Source organism: Quercus robur, chromosome 4 (assembly GCF_932294415.1).
Source record: "Quercus robur chromosome 4, dhQueRobu3.1, whole genome shotgun sequence".
NCBI lineage: Eukaryota > Viridiplantae > Streptophyta > Magnoliopsida > Fagales > Fagaceae > Quercus > Quercus robur.
In genome coordinates this window covers 53,456,421-53,482,338 of record NC_065537.1, presented here as the reverse complement: position 1 = coordinate 53,482,338, position 25,918 = coordinate 53,456,421, and the positions used below count along the sequence as shown (strand labels likewise).

General features: G+C 35.2%; 1 protein-coding gene across 1 annotated transcript; it reads right to left on the bottom strand.

Moving 5' to 3' along the window:
• Nucleotides 1–16,445: 16,445 nt before the first annotated feature.
• On the bottom strand, nt 16,446–22,728 carry LOC126722980 (Golgi SNAP receptor complex member 1-2). The gene is made up of 6 exons (XM_050426147.1): nt 22,362–22,728; nt 20,719–20,915; nt 18,994–19,083; nt 18,783–18,854; nt 16,844–16,973; nt 16,446–16,756 (listed from the first exon to the last, which is right to left on the bottom strand). Exons 1-6 carry the CDS (start codon nt 22,492–22,494, stop codon nt 16,659–16,661), a joined length of 720 nt encoding a protein of 239 aa, XP_050282104.1. The 5' UTR covers nt 22,495–22,728; the 3' UTR covers nt 16,446–16,658.
• Between the last annotated feature and the right edge of the window lie 3,190 nt (nt 22,729–25,918).

Below are 25,918 nucleotides of genomic sequence, written 5' to 3'. Positions count from 1 at the left end.
CAGGGAACTCACTAAACAAAAACTTACTAAGCCAAAAAGCCAGAAAACCGGCCCACCTCACTTCTTTATCCTTCTCACGAGAAAGGGTCATCACCCATCTCCCCATCCTAGCCGGCTTACCACCAGAAGAGGCAGCGCGACCACCAAAATGACCAAACAATTTATCCTCTACCACGAGATCCTCACCAGAAAGGCTAATATCAAACGGGCTCTCTTCACCAAACACCGGGAGTAGGAAATTATTAACCACATCTTCCAAGGTGATCGTCAATTCACCAGCAGAAAAGAAAAAAGTATGAAGAGAAGGGCACCAACGACGTACCAGATGCCTAAGCCCTTTGGCGTCTCTGAAGCCCTCAAGGTTTCTGGAAATAGCCACTGCCTTTAGGATACCGGCGCGCTCTAAGCGACCCACAAACTCAGCATCAGACAGTTCCTTGTCTACCCATATAGGCCAGCCCTGAATCTTTCCTGGAACAAAATCAAAGAAAATAGGAACCGCTTCTCGGATTCCTTGCCTAATCTGGAGATCGAAAATCTCTCTAGGGTCAGGAACCTGGGCGGAACCAGCGAAACCCACTTGGCCAGAAAACATCCAAACTTGAGGGGATGGAGGAGCCTCACCATGAGATATATGAGGGAAAAACAAACTGGGAGAATACCAAGGATCTCGTAAAGGGAAGGCCGGACGTTCGGTAACCTCGTGAGAATCACTCGGAGCAGAACCAGAAGAACCTTCACCCTCAGAAGGACTGGGAGTACGCTCTCTCCTCTTTCGGGAAGAAGAAGAAGCCATCAGAACAACACGTACAATGAGAAGAAAGGAGATTGAAAGTGCGAAAAAGGGAAGACCAGAGTAACGGAGAAGAAGAGAAACTCAAAGAATGAAAAAAGCTCAGAGAAGCAAAGTGATAAGATGAAACGGCTACAATAAAGGCGCAAGTAGCAGTTGGGGAAAACAATTTATGGAAAGACGCGCCAGTTGCAAAAAATTTAATTTGAAGAAGGGATTAATCAGCAGTTATTAATGAGAAGCAATGGGAAACGAGAAAAGTGGGTAGAGGAGTTTTACCTCAAATACTCAACTGCCACGTCCCGTGTAAAGAGGAAGCTGCAAAAAGTAATAATTATAAGAGACGCAACACGCAAAAAGGAGGTGACCAAAAGCAGCAGAAAAGGGCCGGGATCCCGAGTAAAAAGGGAAGGGAACCAATAGAAGTAGAGAAAAAGGGGATCCCACGAAAATCTTAGGAAACCTAAATCACTCACGCGTGGGCTTCAGGCAACCCACGAGCTCGGGGGGCTAAATGTTGAGGTCCGAAAAGATCATAGCAAAATAAGCCCAAAAAAGAATAAGTTAAGCCCAGCCCGGAAGGAAAATTCAAACTAAGCCCAAAGTTATTATACAGGAGACCCATGTGGGGATAAAAGAAAGGCCCAGAGGATCCCGAAGCCCAGAAAAGAGAAGCATCCAAAAAAAAAAAAAAATAGAAGACCACGGCAAAGTATAAGAAGCAAGGATCCTGAGGAACCATTAATAGGTGTGGATCCCTTCAGGCACAAAGAAAAAAGGAAGATTGGGATAGTTCGATAGAAAAAAGACAGAAAAAAAGACAAGAAAACAAAAGTAAAAGAGAGCGCGAGCGACCTCTCATGGCACAGACAGAAGAGACCTCGGGGAACCAAGGCAGGGAAGAAGAATGATAACAAACGATCTTTAAAAAGGCAGAACAGGATTCCGCCCAAATAGGAAAGATAGAAGGCGCCAGAAGTGAGGATGCCGAGAAGGGCATACCTCAACACTCCCAAAGAAGATGGCCAACCAGAAGCTTTTCAAAGGAATCAGAACTGAGAGAAGGAAAGAATGAGAAGAAACGGAAAAGGGACTTACCGAGACAACAGGGACAAGACATACTCTGTTCGCAAAAGAACAAAACAGGGGAACCAATGGTTCCCCGAGAAGCCCAGAAAACTCCATTATAAAAGGAGGGGATGGGTTGCGAAGAAGGGGCAGCGAAAAAAGTGAGAAAGAAAGAAGAAATTCTCTAGAAAAAGAACTATCAGAGAAAATCAAGAGTGAAGAGAAAATTTTAAGGGAAAACAAAATATTGCTTCCCGGTATCCTGTAAAAGCCACTATTGCACATACTCGGATTCAACGAGAATCAGACTTTGCAAGTTTTGAAGGCTGAAATAGTCATTCAAGACTGCAATTTTTGAGCTTGATTGAACCTTGTAGCACGTCCTAGTGAGCTTTCTGTAATCAAACAGACAACGTATTAATGAAACTTTGCTTCATATTTCCCAAGATCCCCACAGCACTAATTTTTTATCGTTTAGTTAATCCTGTTTCTTTCCTCCTGAATTTACTTTGTTAATTTTTGGCATTCTACGATATCCTTGTTTGTTATCTTGTTTGTATTTTCAGGAGTATTCTCTGTATTTCACTTGACTCTTAAACAGCTCATTAGCTGCGGTGAGTCAAGGCCCGGTCCACCAAATCCTCATTTTCATTTAGGCCTAGGATCCTTGGGCCTGAGTGTCATGAAAAAGGGACTCTCACAAAGACTAACAATAACAATCGGTAATTTAACATGGCATAAGAATGGAAGGTCCTGAGTTCAATCACCACTTTACCTCTCATTTAAAATGTTAAAATTTCACTTTTTATGCTTTACTCATTAAGGGGAAGTTTAAGCCCACACATGAGAGTGAATGTGATAATTAAAATTAAATGATTAAATTCACCATCTCTGGGTAATCGGTAATTTATCGCTTGGTCTCTAGTTTGACACCCAACATTTTCAACGTTTTATGGTTTTTTTTTTTTTTTTTTTTTTTTTTTTTTTTTTGAAAATCACAACAAAACTGTTTGCATTTTATTATTATTAAAAAAAAAAACCGTAATCTATTTTCTCTTCCTCATTCTTTCTTTAGCTACCACTCCTCCGTTGGTACCTTTCTCCCTCTTCATTCCACTTCCCGAACCCTAACTCATTCATTCCTATTCCCTTCACCATTTCTACAACTACTAGCCCTCTTTGTTCCTCTCTCCCCTCTCTCACATGCTCCCTTGTTCCTATTACTAGCTTATTGCTTACTAGTGCCTCAAGTTTGACCCCTCACCACCATATACTGTGTGAAAGCATGAAGATTAAGGATGATCAAGCGAGGTAGTAAAATTTGAAAGAAAAAAAAATTAAAGGAGTTATGAGTAATGAGACTTCAATATCTTTGCTTGGTTTTCTTATTTTTTTGGTGAGGGAGTGAACACTGGAGCAGCCGAGCAGGGAGGCCTAAAGGTTGAGGCCGTTGAGGTAGTGACCAGCGATCTCCGATGAGGCGCGAGCGACGAACGACGACGACGAGTGAGCGACGATGTGCTCTAGACTAGATCGATCTTTGACAACGTGACCGATCTCCGTCTATTGGCTTGAACCTGAGGCGTTGCTCTGCCTTTAGGTTTGCTTTAGGCTTTAGTGATTTCTAATTTAGAAGTGATTTCTGATTTAGTGATTTGCATTGTATTGGGGTTTGGTTTTTTTTTTTTTTTTTTTTTTTTTTTTTGAGAATCTGTGGGTTTGCTACCTTTGTAATCTGTTGGGCTTCCCATGGGCTTGGCTCTGTACCTTTTTTTTTTTTTTGCTTGAAAGTAGAACAAATAATTTTATTTTATTTTTTAATTTGAGGGTATTCCTAATACAGAGCAAATATAAAAAATTTTAATTATAATATATAATTTTTTTTTTCAACTCAAGGTGTTCACACCTTAAGCTGCATGTGGCACCGCCACTGCTATATACACTAGACGTAAGCCTCACCCTAATCTAAGAACCCCAACCAACATGAGACGAACTTTTGGTTGAAGATCCTTCTCAATTGTTGTCAGTTCAAGGCATTGGAAACCCAATTTTTACTAGGTTGGGTGGCAGGTCACCCACATGAGTCCAACCCATGCTTAGCCTTAATAAAAAGTCAGTGGTCTAAATTAATTAGAAAAAGAAAAGAAGTTATTATGACTTATCACCCTATACACGCTTCAACAACAACAACAACAACAAAACCCTACACATAAATTGAGTACACCCTCTTATTGTAATAATGTAATTGCCTAAAAAATTTAAGGGCACTTATGGTATATCTAGGAATGGCAACGGGTCGGATTCGGGCCGGGTTTTTTCATACCCGGACCCGACCCGCAGGCCAAGATCCGCGGCCCGAACCCGGCCCGTTTACTAAACGGATTTTTTCCCGGGACCCGAACCCGGCTCCACGGGCCCCACGGGCCCCGCGGGCCCCGTCCCTCATGACCAGTCCAGCCCAAAATCAAACACAAAATTTTTTTTTTGAGAGAAAATCATAAACAAAAATTTTGATTTATGATTTTTCAGCCCCAAATCACAAACACAAACATAAATCCAAACACAATCACAAACATAAACACAAAAATCACAAACACAGATTTCAGATCTACGATTTTCCCTTTCAAAATCACAAACCAAACACAAATTTCAGAATCTCAGATTCATGATTTTCATTTTTCCCTTTCAGAAATCATAAACACAAACACAAACACAAACACAAACTCACATGATTGAAGCGAAGAACCCAGAAAAAAAAGAAAAAAAGAAAAAAAATGGAGAATGAGGTGGAGTGAGGCCGTGTCACGCTTGTGGCCATGGGCGAGGAAGATGAGAAGGGTAGAGGACTGTGCCGTCTGTGCGACAGTGCGAGATCGGCGACGGCAAGGACGAAACGGAGTTGAGAGAGTAGAGAGCCTGTGCGGCGGCGGCGTGGGTAAAGCCTGTGCGACGGCGACGTGAGGAAGATGAGAGGGGCAGAGGACTCAATCTGCTTGTGGCCGTGTGTGTTGTGGGCTTCTTGTGGCTGTGTATGTGAGAGAGCTGAGAGATGAAGAGGGAGAGGCGGAGGTGTGACTGTGAGTTGAAAGTCTGAAATGAGGAGAGTGTAGAAAAGTTTAGGGTTTTTAACTATATATATGTGAGGGTAATTTAGTAATATTGTATATATATATAACCAGGTCTTATCCGGGTCGGGTTTCGGGTCGGGTTTCGGATTTTTTCATAAAATCCGAACCCGATCCGGACCCGCTTCGGATTTTTTAAAAAAAACCCATACCCGACCCTATTCTTTATCGGACCGGGTAAAATCCGGCCCATTAGGGTCGGGCCGGACCGGGTATCCGCGAGTCGGATCTAAATTGCCATCCCTAGGTATATCATATTTTAAATTTTTAGAGCATTCACATTAGCCTATGTAAATATTTTTGTCTATTTTAGCATAAGAACTTACTTTTTCTATTTTACAATATCACTTTTTTAAAAACACTCACATCAAATTATCTATTATATACTATTTTATTTTAATAATAATTTTTATTCTCTTTATTATTTTCATCTCTCTCTCTCTCTCTCTCTCTCTCTCTCTCTCTCTCTCTCTCTCTCTCTTATATCTAAAACACTCTTAGCCTCTCACAAACACTAATTTCTTTCGCTTCTCACCTCTCTCTCATTGCTAGTTCTTCTTCATTGGTGTTCTTTGCAATTTGGGTTTGATGATTCATATAGGTTTGATGAGTTTGGGATCTAAATTTAGGATGGAGTCAGGAAAGAGGGTTAGGGAAAAGAGAGAGAATCAGATGGGAGAGGGGAGAGAAAAAAGTATTATCATGGTTACTATAGTAAAAATGAATACATACAGTGTTTTAGATGAATTGATATGAGTAGTTCTTGAGCAAAAATGTGTAAAAATCACCACTACTTTTTCTATGTTACAGTACAAGTTCTCTTATATTCATGATAAAATCGAAGGTTAATCTATTTTAGTTTTTACAAATTACAAGAGTCAATTCTTCTTTGTCCCATTTGCTGTTGGAATGCACCTATGATTCAGATAGCACAGATATGGAAGTGTACTGAGAGCAATGACAGTGACCAGAGATAGTCCCTCATTTCTTTAGTGCTTAAGTACTGAACTTTCACCTAAGCCATATTAAGTTCATATTGCTGACTTTTCCCCCCTCGGTTTCAATAATATTCCATTAATGAAGCTAAAGCATTTACAGTTGTAATGAGAATTTGAAAGTTCCGTTATGACTTAATGCATAACCTAATCAATCTGTTTGAAACTTGACTAGAGTAGAGAGTACAGGCTAGAACTTGGTTGGGAATTCTTGTCCAAAACAATATCTCCTGTGTAAATTTAGTTGAACCTTTTAGCTGGTTTTCTCTTTAAAGCTTTACTAAAAGATTTACCGTACGCATTCATTAACTGAGGTGGTTCACTAATTCGTTCTTTAAATCCAATTTCCAGGTCCAAATTACTACTGCCTCATCAATGGTAAGAAAAAGGTTTAAAATATTTTGTAGATTTATGATCCTTCCCTTCGTCAAATGTTTTAGTGGGTACATGGCAGTTCCATTGAGACAGAACCAAAATTTCATCTTTGGGGGAAGAGCATTGCAAAAAGGAAAAAACAAAATATATATATATATATATATATATTACACTTAAGAATGACAATTATACAAAAATTTAAAATTAAATTTAATAGAAAAAAATAAAACTAACCTCTACTTAGTGTTACAAAATATACTTATGAGGAAAAAAACAATAATTATTTCTTATTACATTTCAACTTAATCATCTGTCAAGATATAATTTAATATTATTTTAAATTCCAAAATTCATCAATAATCAATTTTGTACTAAATTTCACAATAATTTTCTTTTAATTTACTATAAAATCAAAATCTATCCTAAAAATTCTCTTATATAAATAAAATTACGTGGTCATATCCTATTATCACTTTGATTCCAAACCTTTAAAAAAAATGATGATTATGTCAATGAGAGAAAAATGTAACTTTGAGAAAATGCAAAAAACCAAACAATTTGACTTGAAAATAATACTTTAAGTTTCACTCCATCTTAACTACTCAACATTGTATATGTTTAACTCACCAAACCTACAAAACAAAAAGATGATTTTTAGAACATAATTTTTTTTTTAATACTTTTATAGCTTTAACACGACCCAAACATACAGTAGTTAGTATTCACTTTCATTATTTAAAAAGTTTCTATTGTAATTGAAATCAGTAAATTAATGAAGGAAAAAAAAGAGGAAAAAAAAATTGAAAGATATTTTTCAATCCCAAAATTTAAGTATTTTGTAGTAAAAAAAAAAAATTGAATCATTAATAATACTGATCCAAAATATTTTTTTTCAAAATTTATATAGAGGGACCAGGCAAAGGAATGAGAGAAAGACCCCTTGTCTTGATCGATATCACAGTTAACATTCAATACTTCATGGAATTGGTAGTTCGTGGACGAGCCAACATCACTTCTTGAGATAATTGATATTAATTTAGTAGCAATACTTGAGTTTAGGTATTTATTAATTAAAAAGTCTTTTTTTATTCTTTTTAGAAGAGAAGAAGTTTCTTTTATATTTTTTTTTTCTTTTGTTCAAGTTAATTCTTGACATAGAAATAGATATAAATTTTAAAAGTCTATATTATCTGCAAGTTTAGTTATATATACTATTATTCATTTAAATATATACATCATAAAAAATATAAATAAAAAGTTGAACATATGAGCAAAATATTTTTTATTTTTTTTGCTAATGTGGATATTGGATACCTAGAAATTTACAAGAACAAGAATATTTTTTTAGGTGGGTGCAATCCCTCGTCCCTTGTCCAACGTACATTTTGATAATTATAACAGTACAAAAATGAAATCTTTAAAAGTATTAAACCAACTCTTTAGGGTCACTAATGGGTGCGGTGAGCTTGGATCAACAACAAGACCTTTTAGATGTTCAGCCTCACACTCTTCCTTCGTCTCAAAATCATTCCATCCTCATTCTTCCAACAAATTATACCCAAAGCTAACCCTTAGGGAGAGATCTATCTTTCAACTATAAAAGGTTCAAAAAAATGAAAAATAGATCTACTACTTCCTGTTTGATTATATATTATCGCAGCAAAATTTCAAAATTCTTCATGGGTCATAGTAAAAAACATGTTGGAGACCAGCAGGCTCATCATCATCATCATCATCATCACAAGAGCTTTTCTATTTGGATTTTACTGTCTGTTTTTTGTTTTTTGTTTGTTATGTAAAGCCACTTTTTAGATCACACCCCATTACTATTTCATGTAAAATTGTCAACTCCTCAGGTTGGAAAGTAGCTGAATTCATGTAGACAAAAGCCTCCCAAGTACATGTACAAAACTAGATAGCTAGCTAGGTCTCTCTGAAAAAGCTTGTCAGAAAGCCGTACCCTCTTTCTCTCTCTGTCTCTGTCTCTATAGGGGAGAATATGGTGTAGAAAACCAATAAAGATGATATTTATATCCTGTGGTTCTTTGGGCCTCCCCAAGCTGAGTAATAGGGCGTGGCTCGCTTCAGCAAGGTGTACAGTTTTCACTGCGCCACAAAGTACGCACTGTGTTAAGCTCCATAAAACACAGTGTCTTATCAAGCTGTGGTCTCTAGGCATTTTGCAGATGACATGAAAGTAAGATCCATTTCTTTGTTTGCTTCTAAATAGCAGAGACACGTGTTATTTACTCCCATAAATGGTACGCTTTTTGCTTCAGGTGGGGTTCACTTCCAAGCTTCAGAGCCCCTTCTGCGTTTAGATCTTAACTTTAATTACAGATCAAACAAAAACATCTTCTAACTTTTTTATTAAGGTAAAATACAGTTAAAGGTATGGGATAAGTCTGACTTGATTTTAAAATTTTTTAAAACTAACCAATTTGATTTTTAAAATGCTAAATATGACTTTAAATGGTTACTCATTTTTCTATTCTTGCAGTGTTTGGATACCAAATTAGTTAATTATGAAAAGTTTTTAAAATTTACTAAAACCCAAATCTTAAGTGTGTTAATATTTTTCCTTAATAATCATTGAAAGCTCAATAGTAAAACTATTATAAATTGTTTAGACTCCAAATTTTAAACTAACAGCTAAATTGCTTTTATTCTACTTAATTAAATGCGGAATAAGAGTAAATGAAACATAATAAATCGAAACTACTCTCTAGTGTATAAACATAAAAAATAAAAAATAAATGTAAAGCATAAAGAGTAAAGGAAGAGCAATGCAAATACAAGATAACACCGAGATGTATTATCGAAGAGGAAACTGAAATACCCGGCGAAAAACCTCTCCACAGCTCTCCAAGCTAAAATGATCCACTAGTAAATCAAGTTGGAGTACAAGGATATCAAAAAGATCCTTCAAGCCCAATCTGCCCACTGTATTTGAACCCTCCAAGTTCCAGCTCTCAACCAACTTCACTGAGTCATTTCTTCACTACTTATCCGGATCTCGCAATTAGCTCCAAATTGCATTCGCCAATCAATGGCTTCTTCCAATGCTTCCCACATGCACCAAAACAATTCCCACATGGTTCCCAATGGCTTCTCCCAATGCTTCCCACATGCACCAAAACAACTCACGATACTCAAATTGTGTGAGATATGTGTTTGAGCTAAGAACCTCTAAAGGATTTGTAATTGGAGAGGTAAAAGTAGAGGAAAACTAAGAGAAATTGTGTACATGATTATCAGTTTACAATCTCTAACTCTCAAGTGTATTTCTAGGGTTTTCTCTTTAAAAGTCTCCTTACAATTTTGTGAGTAATGTGGGCTTATATAGTGTGGGTAAAGAAGTGAGGAAAGCACACTTTAAAAAACATCTAGGCAGTGAGTTTTGCGGGTCATTAGTGAGTTGGTCCAGTTGCGAAATGACTTGTGAAATTCCTCTTGACACTTAACTATTCAGCTTCCAGCATGCGCTTCTCACATGACCTTTCGCGGGTTGTTTACTTGCGAGCAAGTCGCGAACTTCACTATTCTTCACAAATCTTCACCAAACTCTCACACTCAACCCTTACATTAAATCCCACAAACAAACAAGGAAAGGATTAACTAAATACAATCAAATTTAGCGCTAAATTAAAGCCAACAAAACATAGTTGAAAATCACAACTTTATAATCATAAATTAATAATGGAAGCCAGTCCTTAAGTATCATAGTTTTTAATATGTTCAAGATCTTGCTAAGATTTTGGTCTCAGCTATTAAAAAAATATCAATGAGTCTTGAGATTTTAGTCTAAATTATAAAAAATAAGAACGATATTTTAAATTTTAATTTATAATTATCTCGATTAAGTATAACAATTGTCTTGAACAAAAAATTCCGAATTCTCAAATGATAATGACACAATAAAAATCATAAGCATGCTAAATCTCTTTCTAACAAGATGCAATCCTTAGGTCATAAAGGTCTTGAACTCTTGATTCACCAGAGAAAAAAACAAACAAACAAACCATAGAATGTACTAAAAAATTAGTTAAAACCTCAATTCACTTACTTGATGCTAAGGAAAGTTAATTAGAAAAAGGAATGATACATCATAATATATCAGTATCAAAATATGTCATTTCAATGAAACCAAAACAGTCACCAAAACGAAATTAAAAAGTTTGGTTTTTTTCAAGATCATGTTTTCACCAATATTAATCCAATATTTGACTGAGCTAGTGCTAAGGTCGATGGATGCCTTACTCCTGGCCTTAGAAAAAACGACTTTGTCCTTGTGCTCCAGCATCTCTGTTAGGACCAAAGAGCAATGAGTAATAGTATTGAGATAAAAAGCAAGAGCACAATAGCTTCACCTCTCTCAAGTCTCAATAGCAAAGGCCTAATGTGTTGGTTCTAGGCCAAAGAAATAAATACTTAAGTTGTTTACTGTCACAAGGAGTTTGAATTGCTCAAGAAGTCGCGCTTGCTAGATTGCTTAATCCTTTAAAGTTACACTTTATTTAGCTGCGACTCAACAAGGGCTACAAGAGGTAATAATAGAAGCTTAGGATATAGGATGCAAAAAAAGAGTAATGCCATGGTCACAAATTATTTTACAACATTTTTACAAAATGTTGATGTGGTCAATCTCTAATTAGTTTTTATTTAAACACATCATTAATATTACTTTTTCATTTATCAATAATCACTCACCATATCAATATTTTGTAAAAAAATTTGAAAAATAATATGTATCTCTAGCATTGTTCGCAAAAAAAAAATAAAAAACAAAAAACAATAGAGGTATCCCAAGCACAGCTCACCGATCCAAGGTATCACACTCCACTTTATGCAATCCAATAAAATTGGGTTGTTTCCAAGTAGGGAGTTTCACATGCAAATGCAGCTCATCCAAGTCTTCTAGAATCTACAGTAGAATGAAAGGGCAAGGAACTAGCTTCCCCAATGGATCTAGAGCTTGGTTCATCGGACTAGATGGTCCTAGGGGAACCAAAAGACTTAAGACTTAAAAAGTCCACAATAAAGAGCACCCAAGCCCTTTTATTCCAACCAATGAAGAATGGCTCAAACTCATACACATGGGTTATAAAGAGATTGTCCCCATTGCATTAAATGTAACCCTTATGCTTTACGAGTTGTGATCCTCAAATTTTAAAGAGAACAAAAATTTCCAATCCCTGACCTAAGAGGAAAGGTCTGTAAACGGGGGAAACTAATTGGTAACTTGATGATGTGGTTTGGACAACCAGAACCTCGGTCTCTAGCTCGATTCCTTTGGCAATACTAAAATCGAGTTTAAGATTAGCAAAGAGATGGGTCAGCTCGAGCAACTAAAGTGAGGTCGAGTGGACCCGAGTGGCCATTTCTAGGGTCACTGAGATATCGTGGGATTGGTTTAATGGGACTTAAGCCTCTCAAAAGTCTACTAGAACTTGAATTTCATTTGCCAATGGAGATCAAGGTATCTGATTGCACTTCGTGTAACATGGCATCAATCAAAAGTATGAAAAACAGAAAATTTTAGCTGCCACACTTTTTCATATTCTCAAAAACTTCAACAATACTAACTTAGGCATTAAAGAGTGCCTCCTCAATGCCTAGCGATCCATCCCTTGCTATTTTCTTCTTTGCCCTTTGAGTTTGATCATGCATGTAGACATCTCATTTCATATCTCTCAGAACTCAAGCACATGATCTCCAATGACGAGAATATAACATGTGCTAGAATAATCATATGAGTATCAAAATTTGTTGAAATGTGAGTTATGCCATTCCACCTCAAAACCAATTGGTGATGAGGAAGACACACTCAAATCTTCTATGGCCTTCGACATCACATCACACGGGTTTATTTTTAAAATGATTGTAGGGAGTCAAATTGTGATCCCTCCAATAATCCCTCCCTCGCAATGACACTCCCGTTACTCAAACCCATGACCATAGTTCTAATACCATTTGTCAAACCATGATCTATGTCATTCCATCTCAAAACCAATTGATGATAAGGAAGACATACTCAAACCTTTTATGACCTTCGACATCATACTACTCGGGTTTGTTTTTAAATTTTTGACACACACTCAAAAACAAAGCAAAAAAGTAAGATCAACAAAATTCATCTAAAAATCTCAACTTTGCATAAACAAGGTCAATTCTTACATTCGCAAGTGGCAGCCAAGAGAGTCAAATATGAAAGTATTTTTCAAACGAAACGATGCAAAACTCTAGTCCAACATTGCCTAGGGACAAGTTTTGCACCCAATTTTTCACCTTTAAAAAGGGTATTTTGGCCTAAAGTAAAGTATAAACAATCAGAAAAAAAATACTCAAAGAGAGCAATCAAGCACTCAAGGGGAATTTTCGATTGAATGATAGAGAACGAGCTTCTTTTTAAAGCACCTTCTTCTAGATTTTATATATATATATATATATATATATATATATATATATATAGAATAGTCTCTTTGAGGTCTTTGATTGTTTACTCTAAAAGTTTTCTAATACTCTTGTGTTCATGGTAAAATTACTCTATCCAAAGACCGATGTGACTATTCAAGTTCCAACAACTCTGATTCCATGCCAAGCTCTTGTTGTGTGGGTGTGTGTGTGTGTTTTTTCACATTTTGATCTACGAGTTCTTTTATTTCTGCTTTTAATTATTCATAGGGTGCAAACATGCCTAGGAAAGAAATATAGTAAAGAGTATATTTTCTACCTCTAGGGTGCACAGGCAAGCGATTATCAAAAAAAAAAAAAAAAAAAAACGGGGTGCATAGGCAAGCCCAAAGACCTATGTACGCAGCCTCAATGGTGCGTATGCGGTAATTACTTGAAAACCTTGAATTTCTTGGTTTCTTGTTCCTTTCTATCTTCAATACATGTAGCTTTTGTTTCCTTTCAATGTGATAGAAACATGTGACTAGGCTAAGAAGTAATGATAGGATGCCCACCTCCTTTATGAGATGAATTGAGCTCACGTGTTTTGCGGACCCAATTGATTTGGATTGTTTTAGCATACGTTGTTCAGGTGTGTGTTGAGTCCCCCATCAAGTATTTACTAGGTAGATCCTAAGTTTATGATTGATAATAAGGAGCCTCATGTGTAATTTGACTAGTAGCTCTAATTATAATTTGACTAGTTCTTTTATGGTCTGTTTGGATTGAGGGGAAGAGAAGAGGAATAGAGTATAGTAGAATAGATTTAGCACAAAATTAGCTTATTTTTAGCCAACTCTACTCTACTCCCCTCCACTCCCCCTCCTTCCCCCCTCTATCCAAACAGGCCATTAGGGTATAAATGCAAATGCAACTATCACTTTTCTTGAGTCGTTACAAATGTATTTAGTTAGTTTTTCTAAATATTTGAAAGGGAAAAAAAAAAATAGAATTGTAATACAATGCAACCTACCACCAAATAGTGGTGAATTCCAATTACTTCAACTGATAGAATTTCTGATAGTTGAATAAAATATTTATGGTTTAATCCCCGCCTACACAAACCAATTGGTGTCTTAGTTTGTTGATAAATAACTATTATCAGGAGTGGATACCATAGGTTAAAACTCTTTTCTTTTTTTTTTTTCTTTTTTTTTAACTATTAAAAAGTGAACATCCACTTTGAATCCTGGAAGGATATGATTCATAATAATTGTGATACGAAATCAAACTTTATTAAAACAAATTATATGGCTGATCTTGTCATCCCCTAAAATGAAGTTGACTGTCATTCCCGTAATAGGAAGCCAATAAGGGAGTGCTTTTTTCTCAACAACAGAAAAATGACCTTGTAATTAATTAAAGAAGTTGGGAAATTGATCAAGTTTCAGTCAAACATGGATTAGAAATTATTTTATGGTACCCAATCTATAATCAGATAATGATCTTACAAAAAGTCGAATCTAAGAAAAGCCTTTTAACCATGCTTGCTTCATTGTATCATTGTTTCTGTACTTAGTACTTACCTGTTTTGATGTTTGCCAGAATTAACTGCATGTGCATGTCTTCTCATTTTGAAAATATGTGTGCACGTGCGCGTGTGTGTTGGGGGGTTTGTCCGAAATGTCATTAATCTTATGAATAATGCTAAGTTCATAATATTTTCAAAACAATTTCACAACAAATTTTAAGTAGCAAGTTAATACTGGTTGGTGGAGGCCCAGATTATAACCAGTAATAATTTGTCGCTTAGAACTTGTTGTGAAAATATTGTGAACGTAACATAGTTATTTCTTATTAAATCATGTCACAAATGGGCCTACAAGAAAAAAATTGTTCTAGCAACGTCCTAGCTAGCAGCTCTTGATTCTTTTACCCTAACCGACAACAAGTAGAACAGGCGTGGTGTGCTTCCCATGTGCAGGTTAAGACAAGAAATTCTGTGTTCATTGTGGGTTTCTTACTTCCTTCCTCCCCTCTAGACCAAGAGAAAACATGTTCACATGCATGCATTAAGTACCGAGCTTTCTTATCATTTTAAGGTATTAGTAAATTTCTTTTTCATTTATTATGTATCTATGTTTTGGGCAATTTTTACGGCAATGGAGATTAAAAGCGTTAGGTGAAGAGGAAATTTCAAACCTAATTAGGTTTGCAAAGCTTGCATCTTCAAGAATTGTTGGCCTTTTTGGGCTTGAATATTGGTCATTGTCGAAGCTTTTTTTCAAATAGGAACCAAAAACAAAATGCCTTATTTCAAAAAACTTCCTGAATCCGTATCCAGACAATTTTTTTTTTTTTTTTTTTTTTTTTTTGGGGTATTCACATACAAGTCCACATTAAAAAACTTATGATTGTACATGTTTCAAACTAGATACAAAAAGCCGAGGCAAGGAAATTCTTTTATGATTACTGTATGTTTCAGTTGGTTAATCACCAAAACATGCTAGAACAGCTCAATCAAAAAGAAAGTTTGAAAATACGAGATCTATGCGGCACAGCATTCTGGACCACAAGTTGACCAAGACTCGAAGGAGTACCCATTACACTACGGCAAAAGAATAATACCTCAGAAGCTAGAACGTACTCACATGCACACCAGCAAGCGGTATGTGGACCTCATAGATGCATATATTAAATGCATGAGATATCTTCTCAATTTAGAGACGGTAAAACTACAAAAAAAAACTTATTATAATATTGCTCGTGTAGATGTTTCTAAAATTCCTACTGTGAGCGAATTTTCTTATACTAAACTCATATGCCTACGTATTTAAAAACCGTTCTTTGTACAGTTTTACACAATTCAATATAGACTTCTAGTCTTTATCTGGTAGCAAAGCCTAGGCTCTAGAATAATACTCTTCCAATCTCTTAAGCATTTTGCCATGTCAAACACCACCATCACCAGTCCAAAACTGTAGTCATCGTTGTCAGCTATGTTTTTAAGAGTGAGAAAGAGTGATTATAGATCGACGATGATGGTTTGTGGCAGTTGATGAATGGCATTGCTGTGGAGGGATTGAAACTTTTTTTTTTTCCTCTTTTTGAATTCTTATATGTGATTAAACAAATTTTATCCACCTTTATCTATATTATAAATTGGAAAAATATCAAACTTAAAGGTGAGGGACTAAACTTTTTTTTTTTTTTTTTAAATTGAAATTACGAAGACAAAAATAAAAAGGACAATACTTAACGAGTACAATTTGTAATTTAGCCTATTTAATTTATACATGTTGGGAATGGACAAACAATATTCAACCAATGACTTCAAAAACTCCTAGGAGTTGGGCATTGGGCAGATCAAGGAGTAGAGACAAAGTTTCTAGCTACAAATACAATTACTCTGATACTAACTTGACTTTAGTCAAGCTTCTAATATAGCTTATTAGCGGCAAGTACCTCCAAAATACCCATGTCAATTATTATAATACTTCAACCAATTTGAAGAGGTAACAGAAATTAATCTCTTTGATCAAAACTAGATCGATTTAGGTTGTGCCATTTCACAGATCTGAAGTCATTAGCTAGTCATTGTATAACCTTTTGTTTTTTTTGGGTAAGAGGGTCTCCCCTTCTAAAAATTATGAGCACGCATCAGCATGAATCCTAAATGTTTTTGCATTTTCGACAGATATGTAAAATCCCTGTCAAATCCAAGGTGGGTTTGTTTATTATTTTCTTGAAAAGAGAAAGAAAGATTGTGGGCAAGTGTTTGGAAGAATTATTGCGTATGGAAACAGACTTTCAGAAGAGAAATTGATTTGTTGTAACAAATTACATAAAGCAAAATTCCTAAAAATAACATCATTTAAAAATTTCCATACCACTTAATCACACTTTTAATTACTTTGAAAGCCAATAGATTATAAGAAACAACGTACAAGCGGCAATGACTGCAGCCAAAATAAGAGTGTCTCTTGATTTCCGACGTTTGATTGAACCTGCAAAAGCCAGTGCAAGATTAATCTCATTATACTTACAAGATTTACGACAAAAATACGCAGAGAAAAGGCTGCCTCACAACGTACCAAGTAGGCCACGAATAATAGGAAACTTGTCACTTAGATTCTTCACTTTCCCTTGAACATCTCCAAACATAGCCTTTTGAGAGCCCAAAACTTGTCTTGTTGTTTGAGCCTGACCAATCACATCATCTATCTGCACAGTGGTGAATCCAGCTTTAAAATGTGGATGATGAAAATCAATGAAGCTTTCATTCACAAAAGGACTAATTCCCAAGAAGACCTAATAGTATTCGAAATATATTAAAGAATTCAATGCATTATGGTAAATAAATTCTTCATAGTGCATTTACGCCCCAAAAAAATCAGAATGCAATGGATCAGCACATCCAAAAGTTAGATTTCTCAAGAATTCATGCTATGCAGTTTTGAGGCCAACAAGAAAAGTAGATCGCAGACTGAAAGAGCTTGAAGCATTGTATTTTACAAACTTCTATGCAGTCAGGAATTAGGGATAATTGCATGAACACATCAATGTATACACAACCAACACTTAAAGAGCCATACATAGCAACAAAACTACAAAGTTATACCTTCATATGACTGATTATGACCAACAACTCATACATGTGCCAATATATTAAAAATTAAGTAGCCTTCATACAAGCTAATATCCTTATGTATACGCTTCTGCCATAACCAAGAGCAGTCTCCAGGTTCCTCAACATCTCAAACATTTCTTCCCCTTGATAGGCGTTTGCAGCACCAGTACAGATAGAGAAGAATTCTCTGCAATGACCTGAGCCCAAACATATCTCAACTCTAACGCCCTACACCAATCCTTTAGTTTTTTTAAGATAACCTGCCTACCATTTTTCCATCCATTTTCGCCTAAATCTTGACCTTCCAAAAGAAGTTCTGAGCACTAGATCAATTTCCCTCATAATCTTTTCAGGTAAAAGTACACAAATATATTTGCATGCTAATTAGCACAACCTAAACCAACTAAAACTCCAGCATATAAAAGATCCCTGTGGTCCAGCTCCTAGTTATGGAAGAAACCCTGTCCCCAGGGGCTGACAACTTGAGATTCCAATCCAGAAGTGATAAAAGGCGCATGTGAATACTTGACTGGGAGGGTGAGGTCACAGGTGTGCATGTAACTTGCCAATAATTATAAATAAAAAAGCACATTTTCTGTCAAGACCGCATCAAAAAGCCTACCATCATTGCAATTAGATGTTAAATATGATATAGGATTTGGCTCAACTGAACAACAGGATATACAGTCATAACAGACCTACCATTGAATTGCTACTGCAAGGTATTTCTTTTGCTTCTGTGATTTTCTTTTTCTTTTTCTCTAAATTATTGTTATTTACACACTCACCCAATGGGTCTTGAACCATGACCACACCCTCCACTGAGAACTTATAAGGGGAAGAGGTTCCAGTTGCGTTAGAGTTCATTGGCACTTTTGTAAACATGAATGAAATCAGATAAGATTGTTAAATACCCTCAGTCCAACTGAGAATTCTCAGTTGTTGGCAACAACGAAATTTATGAGAATCCAATGATCAAAGCATCTATAAATTTAAAATCATTGACATGGGATCAGAGGATCAAGTAAAAATATACTTCAAGGAAACACCAGACCATTTTTCAGGTGAATTAACCAAACTTAGAACCAATTTTTCAGTCCAAATTCAACCTCAATTAAAAGCCAAATGAATTTAATGTTTTGCAATCAGTTGCGAAAATTCTAAAATCATTGGCTTAATTGATGCTTCAATAACTTAATTGTTGACCCTAGAATCATACGATCTAAAGAGCCTTTAGTTACTTCATGCCTTTTATCTATTCATGTGGTGCCACTGAAAAACCTCAACGTCTCATTCTTTACATCACATAAAATGGAAAATATATTGTAACAGAAGCAAAAGTGGAAATTTCTCTGTAAAGCATACAACATGTAATATGACTAGAGAATAGCATTTAAGCTTACATGAGCTATACTTCCATGGATGGCTGCTCTCTCCCGCAATAACTGCATCCTTGGGGACATGCTCCCAGATGCCTGCATGAAAGCAAGTGAGACAAACCTGATGTTGAGAGACAACAAAGCACAAGAAATAATAACAATAACAACAAAAACACAGCAATGAAAAGTTGTAACTATAATTATGGAATAATGAAGAGCTTTTAGTCATGCTAACCTTATACTCACTGATATCATCCCTGACAGAACTCAGCAGCTCCGCATGTTCGCTCATAGAGTTTATATTTCCCTTGATTCTTCGAAATTCCTAAAAGAGAAACACAACATGCCATGGATTGACTCAATAAAATTATAGTGATTGAAACTAAAACTAAAACCCTCTACCACAGTTCCTATTTCCCCATAAAATAAAATGATAGTGTTAATGCATAATTTTTTTTTACATAAGTATAAAATATAGATCAGAAATAAAATTATAGTGTTGATAGTGTTAATGCCTCATGACTAAACTAAAACTAAAACCCTCTACAACGGTTCTTATTTCCACATGAAAGAGGATATTTGTCAGGGAAGTTCCTGCAACTATTCAGTCGGAAGTTAAGTTCTAGATGGATAATTGAGCATCCTTCAAAATTACAGATCAGAGGCTTATGCTTTAAAACCAAAAAAGGAAATAAAAAGTAAGGAATCTTGAAGGCAACACAGATCAGAATTCCCACACCGCCCACAACACTTAAATCATCCTTTAGAGAAAGAAAATAGAATTGTACTTTCCTCTTAGTACCACACATAACATAAACACAGAAAATGATTCTGCTGAGCACTGACAGCATAACTATTAGTGTTAAACAATGAAAGCATGGAAAAACTTAAAGCATAGTATAGCCATATTTTCTAACAAGGACAATGGATACTGGGATCCTTTTTAAAAAAAAAAAAAATTATTGGTAAATTTACACATGAACCTAGTGGATTATGAACTCATAACCATACCCTCAACTTTCTTATGGGCAGGAGGTCCCGTTTGAGCAGGAGTGCATTGGCAATACTGGAATCCAATTTAATGATGGGAATAACCAAATCCAGATAATGCAACCCCTCTCAAGATTGACAATAGAAGTTCAAATGTAAGGAGGGGAATAACAAATCAAATGCCTTCCCAAATGAGCTTGGTCACAATTCAAACATGCAATCATGTCTGGAAGACAGACTAGGTTGTTTCAGAATAAGGTAATTCATGGCACAATCATATTAGCAGTTTCATGATCTACGAAATCAGTATTAACTGTTCCCACCCTCTTCTGGAGGGGGCACTTGACTGAGCAAAAGAAACAACCCACACTTAAAGGTGTTTTATCATTGAAAATTATATCAAATTTATGTCCCCATCCCATGAAATTTGATCTTGGGTGGCCTAAACTGTGATGTTTCTCAGTTTGCATAATTTTCAAGTGATGTTTGCCTCTATTTCTAAATTATATAAATGCCAATATTAGCAGTATAGCAGCACAGAATTGTCACTTATACATATATCAGATACAATTGTCAGTTCATAATTGTCTTAGTCCTTTAAAAAATAGGTGGATTGCATCAGAAAAGCCTAGCATTTAGAGCAGTACCCCATACTAGCATTGTTTAAGAAATGCTGAGTCAACTAAAGAATAGCTGCTAATGAAAAGTAAATAACTGGAAGTCAATAAATAGCTTTATCAGGGTCGGGTTTCTGTGCAAAATATATATGCCAATGTTCAAAGTTTTACATCTTTTGTTTTTAAACCACAAAAACAGAAAGGGAAACTCATATATCATTTACTAGTCTTGATAAGTAATATTCTGTAGAACATAGTGAATTAAGTGAACTTTCATTGAGATTCATGGTTCTTTTTGCTACAATTGAATGCAGGACAAAAAACATAAAAGAAGTAAGCCATAGATTATAAACCTGGGTAAACTCATGAAGTATGTCTCTATGCCTTGCAAGCTTCTGAGTTACAGAAGTAGCAGGTGTAGCAGATGCAGCACATCGACTCATTGAATCATTTATATCCAGCAGCTTCTCAAGCAACGATTGAATTTCCATTTCCATGGATTTCCATGATCTGCTGGATCCAACAGAGGGGGACCCAGTATCCACATATCCTGATTCCATAATAGAGATCATCATAAAGACAGACAGCCTAACCAAGCTACTATGTGTTTTCCAATAAATAAGGACAATTGTATTGAACAAAAAAATTGTAAAACAGAGGATAGCAGTTCAAGCATACACGTGTTATATACTCAACTACTCCTATGAAAATTTCAGCAACAGAATGAATCCAAAAAGAAAAAATAACAAACATTAGATAAAAACTGGAAATTACTTTATATGTCATGAACATTGAGAACCAAGATTTTAGGGCAAATTACCCTTTGCTCACTGATAGTACAACATGAGGGGAGTTCGGTTTCCTAATAAATGGTTTAAAAAGTGGCACCTTACTAAGTTTCTTCCCACTAGCATCTTTAATACTTATGCTCAATTCAAGTGAAAAAAGTAACAATTTCTTTTTTTTGATAACATAGGGAACCATTCTAAAGAAGAGCCCTTTGAACTCACCTCTAGCCAGTAAGACCTACGGGTAACTAACCCTACCCACCAGAACCAGTAGCCGGGTAATCCAAGGGCATTCACCCAACCAAGTGAAGTAAAAAGTAACACATTCTAAATGAAATTTGAACAAAGCACCGCCTGTAAAGTGCAACCTGCAATCGATTTCCAGAAATGTGGCTGGCACTATTGGAGCTCAAGTAAGTAAACTGCCATTGTACTTTCACGAGGATCAAAATCATTCCTACACTTCCATCACAAACCACAAAAAGGCACAACACACTAATTTTCCCCGAATTTTTTATTTCGAGAGACTAAATATAGGAATTCAAGCAAAATATCCATTCAAGAAAATTGAATTTCAAAGCTTTGACTACGAATCATACAATTATTCAGTTTCCTAAGTTTCAAAAAGTGGCACTTCACTAAGCTCCTCCTGACTAGCATCTGTAATACTCACACTCCGCACACATTATGGTGCAATTCAGGTAAGAAAAATTAATTGTTATAACAAGTCGAGGACGGGAACTACAGACCCGTCAATGCCACTGAGCTACAAGACTTTTAATTAGCGCGTGTGCGCAAAACTGTTAATGTATTCATAAGGATTGCAATTATTCCTACACTCCTGCCACTGAGGATCTCCCTACTAACTAGTAACTACACGGTAGCGGTTTCGAGATTGGAGTACTATATAGTGACTCCAATGCATGGGAACCGGATCCTTTTCCGGTTCTTTGACCGTTCCGGTTTTTAAAACCACGGTCTAATGACCCGACACAATAATTTCCCCAAATTTTCTACTAAAAAATAAATGTGTGTTCAAGAAATTGAATATATATATATTTAAATTCAAAATTCAACATCTACGATTGATTTTTACAATTGAATTTGAATCTAACAGATCAAATCTCGGAAAATTACAATAATTTGGTATCAAATCGAAACGCATAACGCATAAATCTGAATAGGAATTATTGAAAATGCGTAGGTACCTCCTTGGGTGAACCTAGCGCCGAGTTTGGCGTAGGAATTGAGCTTAACGTCGAGATCGCCTTCGATCTTCCGAGCCTCTCGTCTCAGTTCCTCCCAACCCGATTCCTGTAACTCCAGATTCTGATCCGTCATTCGGATCTCCAAAATTCGGATCCTTCTCTTTCTTTTTTCTTGTCTTTTGATCGGACGGTGAATATTGGTTCAGTTATTACAGTTGAAAAAACTGTTTGGCTATGTTTTTTTTCTACACTGGAATTTGATTTTTTTTGGTTTGGTTCTCAGAGAGAAAGATAGACAGTAGTAGAGTTTAGAGCTCAATGTGTTGGATCTACTGAGACTGTGGGACCCCAATCAGGAGCCCACGTGGATCAATAGGATTCAATTGGGAACTAGGTTCAGATCTGAATTAAGTAGACCTTTTAACCAAATTAAGTGGGCCTCCACGTAGGTTGAAATTGGGCTTGGGATATACATGGTTAGGCCCAAACTAGTGGTAAGTAAAATAGGGTAAGGGCCTTAAGGCTCACCATTTGGGTTTGTAATGTAAGAGCATTCGTGTAATCACATGGGCTTACAAAAATAGTATAAGAGCCCAATGTTCTTAATGAAACCCATAAACAAACAATGGCATTGACTAATCCATACACTAGCCCAAATACCATTTACAGTGCTTTTCTAAAAGTATAAAACAATGTAGTTTAAGCAAATCTTTATTTTTATTCTCTTTGTGTCTTGATACCCGTTTGGATACAGCTGATAAGCTGTGTATCTGCGTCTGCATTTTCCTTTTCTTTTTCTTTTTTTTTTCTTTTTTTTTGAGAAGTGCGTTTCACCTTTTACAAGTGGGTCATGTGCATTGTTCATGGGACTCACAAATCTCTTTTTTCAAAAAAATTTTTATTAAAAATAGGTCCCACAATACTATTCATACATTTAAAAATTCTTTTGCTACAGTGTTTTCAGTTTTCAGCAAAATAAGTAGTATCCAAACATATCATTGGTAACAAAAAAAAAAAAAAAAAAAAAAGATTGTTTTGAAAAGTGGAAGAAATAATAATCCACTTCCATTTTATTTTTTATTCAATTTTTTTTATTTGTTAATTTCATACTTAATGGCAATTTTTTAATGAAATTGGACGAAATGTCTTAATTGAATAAATTTGAAGTTTAAATGACTCAATTGAACAAAAGTAAAATTAGAGGACTGAAATGAATTTCAGTCAAACTTAAAAGATGTGATTTTCATTTTAGCTTTAAAAATATTTTAATGAAATAGAGTATAAGATAGAATATAATACATGGGTGTTATGAAAAATGTTTAGATAAAATACAAAAGGTAGGTTCTTATTCTATAATCGAGTTAAAATTTTGGCTAAGCCAATGAGAATGCTCTAAAGCACCCCTCCCATTGAAGCCACCAATTTTTATTTAGAAGTAAGACATGTGGTATCTAAAAATCAAATAAAAATGCCACATGTCTCACCTTCGATTAAAAATAAAAGAGTGAGCGGGTTCAATGGAAGTGGATCATTTCCCATTGAAAATATTTTCCTCATTTTTTAGTAGGGTTTAAACATGATGACCGTGGCCAAATAAAAAAATTTTAGACAAAATATCATTTAAATATAAAGATTGGTTTACCTAATTGTATTTCTAATAAGATTTTTCCTTAATTTATCTCCCTTGATGTTTCAATATGGATAGAATGCAAATTTTTTTTTAGGGGTGACGACAGACTTTTTAAATAAACACCAAATTACAAGCAATTAAGAATCTTCTTCCAAATCTTACTAGACCAAAGTATAAGTTAACAAATTAATTAGTAGTCCCCTTCTAGATAGTTTGACAACAATGAAATTTCTAGTTCAAACCTTTTGTTTCAATGTTACCCTACACATTAGAAGATTCTGACAAAACAAATCCTATAGTTGTTAAATTGAGTCACCAGATTATATAATAATTATCAACAAGCTATGCATGAATTAAACAACACAAATTACAGTTCTTTTCTTTTCTCTTCTAAATATACAAAACTTGCTAATATTCTATAAGAAAATGAAAATTTATAAGATTTTGATTAAAATTGTGAATTATTATTAATTTGTTGAGAATTCTAGCAGATCTCAAAAAACTTGAGAGTAAAGTTTAATTGTTGTGGTATTAAAATCTTGGATGACAAACTCTAGACACCAAAGAATCGTGTAAACTCTTTATTAAAATGTTTCTCAAAAAAAAAAAAAAAAAAAAAAAAAAAAACTCTTTATTAAAATAAATAAATAAAAATTTTTTTTAAAAAAAAGAATCTTGTAACCTCTAGTTCTTTTTTTTTTTTTAAACTAACCTCTAGTTCTTTCAATTATACATTACTCTCACTTGCTATATATATATAGAATTAGTCAACCTGATCTGGTGATGTTTGCCGTGGGAGCCTCTATCTCATGTGAGTCTCTTTCCTTATGAAAGAGAAACGAAAAAAAGAATGGTTGAAAATTAAATTGAATCCTCCCCCGGCATTTTATTTATGGACAAAACTTAAATACAGTACCTTAAATGTTGTTCCTTAGATTCTCATCTTAAGATTCAGTCATGTGGCTACTTAACTAAAAAATATACTTCTATTTTATGAGAAAAAATCTACATGACAAAATCTTAAAATTGTGAATTTAAGGATCAATATCTAAATACTATATCTAAGTCTTTCTCTTTAGTTATAGATGCAATAATATCATTTCATAACAATCATACAACTCTTCTAACAAAATATTACTCTTTGAGTTTTGTCTGTTTGGACAAACAGGCTCACATGGAATACTCATCACCAACTCAAGGGGAGAATCTAGTGTATAAGTGTCCACCCATTATGGTGTTATTATCCTTTTGTTAGATTTAGTGTTGGCAAATTTCATGAGATGTAATTTTATTTAAGTTGTATTGCCTAAAATTAATTAAAAACCCAATTTCAAGATTTAGCTTAAGAAAAGATAGTCACTAGTTTCTCGACTAACCCTTGATCTTCTCTTGAACAATCAAAAATAGTCTGTCGATTGTCTCTCGATTGAGGCTCACTCAATTGAGACACAAGAAACCTAATTGTTAATTGAGTCAATTAGGTGGACTATTAATGTGTTAATTGTGCCTTATTTTTCAAAATAAGTCTTTGGCTCACTTAAGTCAATTGAAAGAGGTTAGAGAGAGTATCATCATGCAACGAAGAAGATTAAAAACCCTAAACCTCTCTATTTTTCCAAATACAAATTTTACCAAGACTGAAGCCACATAACCTTATTTAATACACGTATTGTATTACATTATCATTTAAGTAGATGCAAAAAAAAACTCATATGAGGTGATCTTCGCTGATAAATGAAAAGCTGACAAAGGGGTGGTGGCTAAGGATACACGAGATCAAATTGTTGCAGTTCTATGCCAAATTTGTTGTTAACAAGCTAGTGTAGTTGAAATCAAGGCCATGACAGCACGAAAGGATGTGTCTCTTGCCTTGGAATTGGGTTTCAACACCACCATCTTTGAGGGAGACTCAAAAACCCTTATCAAA